The sequence below is a fragment of the Plasmopara halstedii genome (assembly GCF_900000015.1).
Source record: "Plasmopara halstedii genome assembly, contig: Scaffold_2604, whole genome shotgun sequence".
Classification (NCBI taxonomy): Eukaryota; Oomycota; class Peronosporomycetes; order Peronosporales; family Peronosporaceae; genus Plasmopara; species Plasmopara halstedii.
This window is the reverse complement of record NW_020189511.1, coordinates 288,173-298,397: the sequence shown is the minus strand read 5'-3', so window position 1 is coordinate 298,397 and position 10,225 is coordinate 288,173. Positions and strand designations below refer to the sequence as shown.

Genomic DNA, 10,225 nt, shown 5'->3' with positions numbered 1-10,225 from the left:
GTCGCCTCACCTCTCGCAGAGGATGGCCAGGTGGCTCTTTTTCTTTGCAGAATATAACTTCAAGGTAAAGTACAAACCAGGACCGCAGAATGCTTTGGCAGAAGCGTTGTCACACAGACCGGATTATGAGCTTGCTCATGTCACGACGGCGATGAGGTCAGTGGCGGATTTGATCCGCGCCACATACGCGGGTGATAGTATGTGCGTCGCGCTGCTCCAGGCTCTCGGGGGCAAGGGGTTTGGAAACTAGGACAAGAAATTGTCGGCGCGTTTGCGCACACGAATACGCCGATATCCGATGAAAAACTGGTTGCTGTATTATAGCACCGATTCGACAGATACGTCACGAATTGTGGTTACTCAGGATGAGGATTTGAATACCGCATTTTTAACAGGCCCACGAACTTCACTCAGTGGTCATCTCGGTCGTGAGAAGCCATGAGATGCTACCACTGGTGGTCATGGCTGCACAAATTGACGAACACATACGTGCGCACGTGCGAGACGTGTCTGAGGGTGAAACCCTCTCCGAATGCTGCAGCGCCGCACGCCGGTTGACCGGTACCCTTCGAGTGTTGGCAGTCCATGACTACAGACTTTGTTTGGTCTGCCAACAAACTTGGCGGGCAACACGGGTGTCGTGGTCTTCGTTGACCGTTTGAGCAAGATGGATCATTTTGCGGCAGTGTCGGACACCATCGACGGTGTGGGTACAGCGACGCTGTTTGTCGATCGTGTCTTTCGACAACATGAACTCCGGAGCCAATTGTCTTGGATAGAGACCCGCGTTTTACTGGGAAGGTTTGGTCGACGATCTTCAATGTTCTGGGCACCAAGTTGACTTTGTCATTGGCGGACCACCCGCAGACAGATGGTCACACTAAGCGCGTGAATCGCGTCGTTGAAGACGTCCTTCGCAGCATTTGCGTTGAGACGCCTAAGGGCTTTTGCGCCTTGTTGCCACTCATAGGGTTTGCTCTGATCAATGCAGTGCATTCATCTACAGATTACACGCCGTTCTACGTGAACGGAGTTGTCAATCCTCGTGTCCCGCTGACTCCGTCATTCCATGGCTCAGGACTTGGTGGGGGGGATAGCTACACGGCTAACTGATGTCATTCCCCTCACCGTTAAAGACTTTGGTCTGTGACTTCCTGTCTACCAGACTGGGTGTCTTACGACACGTTCCTGATGCGATGGCTGAAAGCCAAGACATGCAGAGAGAATATGCAGATGGAAGAAGCAGAAGAAATGTGGAAAGCGCTGAGGTTGGAGACCTGGTTTAATAAGATGCTAAAATTATTTCTACCCATGCATTTTCCGCAGTCCTAAAGACAAAGTTCCGTTCGCGGTTTATTGGACCCTTTTAAGGCCGCGGCCAAGCGAGGCCTTGCGTATAACCTTCCGAGAAGGATGCGCACCCAACCGAAGTTTTATATGGGCTTGCTCAAGCCGTACAGTATCCGGCACAGGTGAACGCAGATGCTGGCGCTCTTAAGGCGCTCGACAACCTAAACATTGAACCAGCAACTGGTTCTGAGCACAAAGTGCTGGAATCTTCATTTCCAACGGCACAAGGCGCTCCATCGTCGCACGAAGTGACGTATTCGCCTGCTCGACGGCTAGGAGGCGCTCTGACAGAGCGCGATAATCTCCAACGTGAGGCAGTCGGTGCACAAAGTGCTCCAGACTTTCGAGGTCTTCCGCACAGCGGAAAAAGACGTCGGAGAGACGCTCGGAAGAGTGCTGATGACGACGGACTCTGTCCTCAAACGCTCGAAGAACATCGCGAGCACCTGACGGCGATCGAAGAAGTCGTCATCGTCCATTGCTGGCACTTCTTGATGAGAATGGTGGCGTTCACTACCACGTAGAACGCTTGTGGGTCGAAGTCGTCGACCGGGTCTAACGCAATATCTTGTGAAGTGGTGGGGTTATCCAAACATCGAAAACTCGTGGGAGTTCGAGGCGCACTTTGCCAAGACTGCCCAGACGTCATGGACACTCATGATCAGAAGGATCGTGATGCTTCGCGTTGTCGCGCTCCCCGCGCTTCTCGGCAGTAGCCCGGGAAGCCGGAGGGCATGAGCTGAGCTCAAGCTACGGCCCTGAGCTTTTGTGATCGTAGACTCACTCGTGTGAGAAACGACAGAGCTCGCACAAGCGTGATGGATAATTCCATGTGTCGCATGGCGACCTTACGCAGGAAGATGGCTTTGCGCCTTAAATTTGGCAAAATCAAATCTAAGATGGCGCTCAACGCGTATGTCCACTTCCTTGTGGCTTCGCTGTAAGCTGAGCAGCGTGGAAAGTTTCCGGTGCCGCTCCATCCTTTGCTCAAAGAGCTCATCATCATTTGCAGCGTATTCGCCACGGACGAACACCACAGAAATTGTCCACATTGCCTGTACAGGAGTGCCTCATTTTTCAGCTCGAAGTCGAGCGTCGTACCAATTCATTGGGATTTCTTGTAGTACCAAAAGCGAGCTCGGAGTGCTTTTATATCAAGCTCAGCTTGTGCCGTGGCCGGGGGCCCGACTACGTAGACGCCTAAGCGAAAATTAACGCTACTCCACACGAGGGTCAAGGACCAAACGTGGATATGAGCGCATTAGAGCCACCCTGTGGGCAAACTCCAGGTGCTGCATCTGTTCCGTCGAGACGATTGGTAACAATACCACCTCCCCCGGAAGTCGACAGTTCTGGAAATGGACAGGGTGTCTGCAAGGTTCGAGCTGGGCTTAATTCGCGCCGAAGGTGCACCTCATCCTCCTCGTCTACCCATGCTGGTAAAGAAGTATCCGACTAGTAGTCGACTCCTCGAAGAGAAAATCTGTCGCCAGGGGCTGGCGTGTTGTGTTGCGTTCGGTTGCCGAGGGCTTGGGATGTGTTTCCTGGAAGCCGTGGACGTACTGTCCGGAGATCTCTGTGCAGAAGAATAAGGGTTTTGCTCGCGGGCGCTCTCGGAACCAGCTAGGCTGGGTGTTTTGTGTGACACAGGGCTGATTGAGCGGAGAATGCCTCAGGTTGTCCTTAAGAACATAACGGTGTCTCAGACATGCGAGCCTCGTATGAGGCGACAGTTAAATGTGTATTCACGATTTTGATGGGGAAGAGTATCACGGAGTTACACGTACCCTTGTATGAAAGAGCGGATGGTGTGACCGTACATAGGTGTGGATTTCACAAGTTATGTAATTATACAATCGTGTGGCTACAGGCCACTCCATGGCAGGATTGACAGTAGTAATGCATATTAATTAGGTATTACTATATTAATGAGGAATCCTATGCTTTTAGATATTGGCGGCTCTGCCGCAACTTAAACAATTAAAAAAACGGTTTCAATTGTGAACGGACGAGTTCATTTACCTTGGTAAAGGTTTTAAGTACACTTGGAGACAGCGGATTGCGATCCGCTGCATTTGTTCTGGTTCTTGTAAAGAACGTAAGGTCGGTGACCTTAACTTAGCTTCCGCTAAGCAAATAGCTACAGCAGCCCCGCTGCATAGCCACACCATTGTGTGATTATACCACCGTCTTCTGTAGCCCACTCCCTTGCATGGTCACTCCAACTTTTGTGACCCACCCCTTTATACCAGGGTACATGTGACCCCGTTACAGAAGTAGTAATCTGTTAATAAGACGTGTTTTTTGCAATGAAGTATACCATCGTCAAGTTCAATGTACGTCTGCTTTGCTCTAATTCGTTTGTGATTCAAACATATCATGCATCGATGAGAATTGCGACGTCGTTACAACATCCCTCATAGATTGCAAGATGGTTATTTTTTATGCCGAAAATAGCTTTGAATAAACGTGTCATCCGATTCGGTTTATTGTGGTAGCAATTGTGCTGCCGTGTCGCCTAATTATGAATTGTAGCATGCTCCGATGGTGACTTGCCACTTGATAAGGCGATACGTATGGATAGAGGGTCAGATGCAGTTTGTGTTGTGCTGCCTAAAGCTATGGAAAGCATGACATATGAGATTTTGGATGTCGATTTATCGACGCGCGCGAGCGCACGCCTGCTCCTACCTATCCCATGGCTTACTTTACTACACCATACCCCTCAGCGTGTAGTGTACCCTACGAAAACGATGCAACACCAATTGCCTGTCTGTGTACACACACGTTTTGAGGAAGGCTTGGGTCAATTGACACGCCTCACTCGCCTCCAGCGGGCCGTTGGCTTACGTAGAAGGGAGAAAAGCTAAAGTGACATCTATTATTAAAGCCAGACAATCTCCTTTGCTCTGAAACTTCAAATGACTTCTTGAAGTGCGTTTTTGAGGTGCAAATTCCAGTCAACAAAACTCAATGCAACTTTTGTGCACAAATATACTTGAGCGTACAGATCGTTGTGAGTTTTGAACAGGACAATATTGCAACTTATTTTCCAGCATATAGAGTTACCGTAATGTGTTGTGTTCATTTCTCTTCCATAATGAATTTCATAGAGTGACGTGTACATGGAGACAAATGCACGTATTTCGATATACAAGTCAATCGATATGATCAAATTATTTACTTGCCATACTTATGACGATGAAGAGCACCCGGCAAGCGACTAAGCACTTGAAGCCACGGAGTCTCAACAACAACAATTTCGTTCTCCGCAACAAAGTCGACGAACGATAGCGGACGGTAGCGGTTCACCACGCGGCAAAAACTATCCTCAAGCTCCACGAGCTCGCCCTCGGAATCATCAACTTTGCTATCTAACTCCGTGCCAATGCTACAATGAACGTTCTTAGGTGGACTCGTGGCAGACACTTGCTTACCCATATTGATCTGATAAAGACTTATCTGCGAATAAAGGTAAAGCAAGTCTGAATCGGCTGGATCAAATGCCATGCCCTTGAGATTACGACCTTCCAAATACTCCTCTGAAATGCGTTTTGTATTTTTACGGTACCACTCAGACAAACCCTTCTTCTCCACATCGTAACATACAAAGCTGTTTGATACCAGCGTGACGACCAAGATTTTACCCGAAGGGTTGAATGCCATACTTGTTTGCATTTCATTGGGGCAAGGAAGTTGGCAGTAAAATTGCATCGAATCTAAATTGTAAACAACGATCGTGTTTGACGCATCGCCAGCGGCAAGCCATTGTCCGTCAGAGGAGATACTTAGCGAAACAACTGGAGACGGTAAGTGAGAAGTGACACCTTCCAGTTTAGATAAGCCAGCAACCTCAAAAGTTTTCAAAATCTCCATTTTTGCCAAATCTAAAACGCATAATTTGTGCGAAGACGATGCAATGACCAAACGGGTGGAGTCTGGCGAGAAGGCTAACACGCGAGCTGGACCCAGCACACTTTTCGGCAGAGTCGTGACTTTCTGAGGCTTATAATCTTCGTCAGCATTCAATTTAAAAAGTTTCAGTTCCTTCGAGTTCGAACAGGCCACGAAATTGGCATTTATAGCCAAAGCTGAGCAGGTCAAATTTAGATCTTTGCCTACGTTTAATTCCAATAGCAACTCGTGATGAGTGATAGTGCCAGTCGCAGCTGACTGTATGGCTAAACGCCAGAATTCCAATGACGTCGATTTTTGCACCATTAACAAACGCTTCTCGTTCGCCAACGCGATTGATTTTGGATACGTCATCGACGCAATTTTGGCTGGACGGCTAGCACCAAATTTGTTGCCACGGTACCATACAAGTTGCGTATCAATACCGCCTGAAACAAGCACTGATTTAGCTTTATGCGATAGAGCAAGAGCACGGACATCGTGACTATGCCCACGATGGCTGTAAGAGTAAGCCCAAGTTGCAGTCCCACTCTCGACCACTGAGCGACGAAACTCGACGACTTGATTGTCCACACCTGAGGCGAAGAGCGTATCATTGTTTCGACTCACACAGATTGCCAAAATATCGGCCGTAAGATGTGAAAACTTTTGCAGTAAGGTACCGGTGGGTGCATTCCAAAAGCTTAAGCTACCAGCTGAGTCACCACTCACCAGAGTTAGGTCGTCTAGAACCACAAGGGACCATACGACTAACTTTTGCTTAGCCAAGGTCTCGAGAGTAATCCTTGACTCGTTACGGCCGGTCACAGCATTCCAGCAGTAAATTACACCTTTTTCACAACCCGAAAATATTTTATGTGCATGTGAGTGCCAGGCCAACGATACGATACGGCTGCCTGTGGTCAGGAAGCTCTTGGTGAAGTAAAGCTGACCGCCCGCAAACGAGAAAAGACGAATACGGCCATCTTCGCAACCTACAGCCAGTTGCTGCGACTCACTGTCAATGACCATACACCAAATAGAACCACCGTTTGAATCTGTCACGTTCTTTCGAAGAAGAGACTGTAAGTCCAGCTCCCACAGCGATCCGTCTAGCGATGACGCGAAGAGCCGATCACTAATTGGAGCCCAGCACAGAGCTGAAATCTGGCTTTGAGCCGATCCGGCTAAGACGTACTTGAGGTGCCATTTATTGTGCACGCTCCAAATTTCCACGTCACCTGTAGCGCGTGCTACCGCGAGCTGATCACCGCTGGCGTTAAAGCTGAGTGCGTGAATGGCCGATGGCATCCAATCCACAAAACGGCAACGATGCACTTTCAATTTCGTGACAGTAAGGTGATCATCAGTGGCAACCTTGCGCTTCTTGGCTTTCTTCGGTGACATGATGAAAAAGCGAGTAGAAAAACAGTATAGGATGGTTGGTGCGCGACGATTAAAGTAAGTAAACCAGTAAATAGTAGAAGTTATTGAATACTATTTACTTTGCATTCTAAAAGTGAAATCCAACTAAATGTATTACTTATTTTAGCTCAGGGGTTATCGTGATCTCTACTCCATGTAGTAAAGATACAAGCGCACTTGCTTTATTGTGCAAGAAAACTTTTCAGCATAAAGGATCGAATGATACGTTTGATGCATTCGGTCATTGTTGCTTACCTTATCCGACTACAAAAGAGAAGAGAATAGCGATGCCCGTTGGCCAAGGGTCTGCAAGAAGGAGTTTCTATAATTGGTTAAAGTGCTTAGCTAAATTTGCTGTATTAATACGCATGGCTTTATCAACCTCATGCCATGCCCGTAACCACCGCCCCAACTCGGCATTTCTGAAAAGGTGACCGTCCGGCCGCCGGACTAAACGAAGGCGATCACGTCACGAAACATATCAGGACCGGCAACTAGCGGACGCAACTGTTCGAGATCGGGCCACGTCTTACCTGATAGCAGGTACTAGGGCGCGGGGCTATGATACACTCAGAGCAGGTTAAATACAAGCTTGTCACTAGTGACCTGATAGGACTCATCGAAACGCAACATGAACATCAAGCTGAAAAGCTGGCCAAAGTAGGAGGCATCACCGGCGTTGCAGGGTCACTTGGTGTTGATATCACAAAGGGACTCAACTCTAATGATAGCGCCGATTTAAGGCGACGAGAAGACATGTTTGGGTCAAACTATATTCCGCCTCCGAAGCCGAAGGGGCTTTTAGAGCTTATGTGGGAAGCGTTTCAAGACATGACAATTATTGTGCTGACGATATCTGGTGTTCTTTCCGTAATTTTAGCTATCACTGTAGGTGATCACCCAGATACAGGCTGGATTGAAGGCGCCTGTATCATTTTCGCTGTTCTTGTGGTTACATTGGTGACAGCTGTCAATGATTACCAGAAGGAAGCCCAGTTTCGCGCTTTAAATGCTGTCAAGGAGGACGAAAAAATCAAAGTGATTCGAAATGGAGTTCCAGCGGAAGTGAGTAAGTTTGGATTAGTGGTGGGTGATATCGTTCGTGTGGACTTGGGCGATATTGTGCCAGCCGACGGTATTGTGTTTGACCAGAAAGAGCTCAAGCTGGATGAGTCCGCTATGACTGGCGAATCTGATTTGATGTTAAAGAATACCGAAAACCCTTTTCTCCTTTCGGGAACTAAAGTAATGGAAGGTCTGGGCAAGATGCTCGTGATTTGCGTTGGTGAAAGCTCTCAAGCAGGTATAATCAAGAAGCTTATCCTTGGTAAGGATAAAGAAAAAGCCAAAGCGAAGGAAGTCGAGAACAAGGTTAAATTACCTGACGCCCCGATGAACCCCGGTCCAACGGCAGCTAATGGCAGCGTCGAGCAGCAGGAAGAATACGATAATGGAGAATCGCAATCACCTCTCGAGGCAAAGCTTAATCGTCTGACAATTCTTATCGGGAAACTGGGTACGACGGTAGCTCTACTTGTGTTTATTATCATGTCAATTCGATTCTCAGTGGATAATTTTACTGGAGACGATAAGAAAGACTGGAAGGCCAAATACGTCAGCGATTACCTGCAGTTCTTCATCGTGGCAATCACTGTGCTTGTGGTTGCCATTCCAGAAGGACTTCCACTTGCTGTCACTATTTCATTAGCTTATTCCGTCAAGAAGATGCTGACAGATAATAATCTCGTGCGTCATTTGGATGCATGTGAGACAATGGGAAGTGCCACAACTATATGCTCAGACAAGACAGGAACTCTCACTACCAATCGTATGACCGTCATGCAAGTCTGGATTGGTGGTAACGAGTTTTCATCAGCTTCTCAAGCCACAGACGAAATGTCGGAGTCGACGCGTGACGTCTTTTGCAACGGTGTGTGTGTCAACTCGACGGCGGAAATTCTCCCTCCAAAAGTTGCTGGAGGGCACCCAGAGCATACGGGCAACAAAACCGAGTGTGCACTGCTGCAATTTGTTCGTGATTGCGGAGTCGACTATTCAAGTGTTCGTACTAGCACTGAAGTTGGTCACATGCTCACCTTCAGTAGCAAAAAGAAACGCATGTCGGTAGTAGTCAAACGTTCAACTACATCGTGTCGTATTTATACTAAAGGGGCTACTGAAGTGGTGCTAGGACTATGCAATAAGATGAAGCGTCTTGATGGTTCAGTTGCATCGCTCGACGGAAACCAAAAAGAGATCATTGGCACGTCGATTATCGAGAAATTTGCATCTCAAGGCTTTCGGACGCTTTGTCTTTCGTACCGTGATGTAGAGTTATCAGCGGAAGATATTAGTCGATGGCCAGACGATGAGGTTGAGACAGATTTGACGTGCATTGCAATTGTTGGGATTGAAGATCCTGTGCGTAAAGAAGTACCAGACGCAATTAAACTTTGCCACCGCGCGGGTATTGTCGTTCGGATGGTGACTGGGGACAATATTATAACTGCTCGATCAATTGCAGGAAAGTGTGGCATTATTACACCAAACGACGGTTCATTGGTAATTGAAGGGCAAGAATTTCGGATGCGTGTGCTAGACGGAAGTGGCAATATAATTCAGGCGGAATTTGACAAGATCTGGCCGTCTTTGCGTGTGATGGCGCGCTCGTCTCCAAAGGATAAATATACGCTTGTGACCGGATTGATGCAATCTAACTTGATGCCATACGGCCCACAGGTCGTCGCTGTCACGGGCGATGGTACAAATGACGCTCCTGCGCTTAAAAAAGCAAATGTCGGCTTTGCAATGGGTATAAGCGGAACGGCAGTGGCGAAGGACGCATCCGACATAATTTTGATGGATGACAACTTTACGTCTATAGTGGGTGCTATTAAATGGGGTCGGAATGTGTACGACTCTATTGCCAAATTTCTGATGTTTCAGCTCACGGTTAATGTCGTAGCAATCAGCTTAGCCTTCTTGGGCGCTGTAATATTAGAGCAGTCCCCGCTAACTGCTGTGCAACTTTTATGGGTCAATCTCATCATGGACTCCTTCGCCTCCTTGGCCCTTGCCACGGAATCTCCGACGCAGGCTTTACTGGAGCGTCGACCATACCCAAAGACGAAACCACTGCTTTCGAAGATCATGACAAAGCACATCATTGGTCAATCCGTCTACCAGCTTACGATCCTGCTCTTGCTTACGTTCGTTGGCGAAAAATTTATTAACGTACCTTCTGGTCGCTTTCAGGATCTGGACGAAAATATGAAGCATGAACCCACGCAGCACATGACTGTCATTTTTAATACGTTTGTGTGGATGCAGCTGTTTAATGAACTCAATTGCCGGAAGATTCACGATGAGCCAAATGTCTTTGAAGGTTTGATGGATAACCGAGTGTATATCTACGTGACCATTCTTCAGATCCTTATGCAACTTGTCATCATTCAGTGCACAGGATCATTTTTCAATTGCAAGCCGTTAACTGCTGGTCAATGGGGTATTTCCATCGGATTAGGTGCTATTTCCTTGCCTCTACGTGTAGTGCTAC

At 47.7% G+C, this 10,225-nt stretch overlaps 2 protein-coding genes across 2 annotated transcripts in view; one reads left to right on the top strand and one right to left on the bottom strand.

The window, feature by feature from the left end:
- Positions 1 to 4,530: 4,530 nt before the first annotated feature.
- PHALS_04390 (WD40 repeat protein) lies at positions 4,531 to 6,651 on the bottom strand (the record flags this gene model as incomplete). Its single annotated transcript, XM_024718498.1, has 1 exon — positions 4,531 to 6,651. One exon carries the CDS (start codon positions 6,649 to 6,651, stop codon positions 4,531 to 4,533), a length of 2,121 nt encoding a protein of 706 aa, XP_024583891.1.
- A 386-nt stretch (positions 6,652 to 7,037) lies between these two features.
- Positions 7,038 to 10,225, top strand: part of PHALS_04389 (calcium-translocating p-type pmca-type) — a gene marked incomplete at both ends in the record, with an annotated part of 3,277 nt that continues 89 nt past the window's right edge. Inside the window, 4 exons of the mRNA XM_024718497.1 lie at positions 7,038 to 7,065; positions 7,155 to 7,212; positions 7,272 to 10,054; positions 10,126 to 10,174. Coding sequence (XP_024583890.1) covers positions 7,038 to 7,065; positions 7,155 to 7,212; positions 7,272 to 10,054; positions 10,126 to 10,174 — 2,918 coding nt within the window. The remainder of the gene's footprint in view (positions 7,066 to 7,154; positions 7,213 to 7,271; positions 10,055 to 10,125; positions 10,175 to 10,225) is intronic.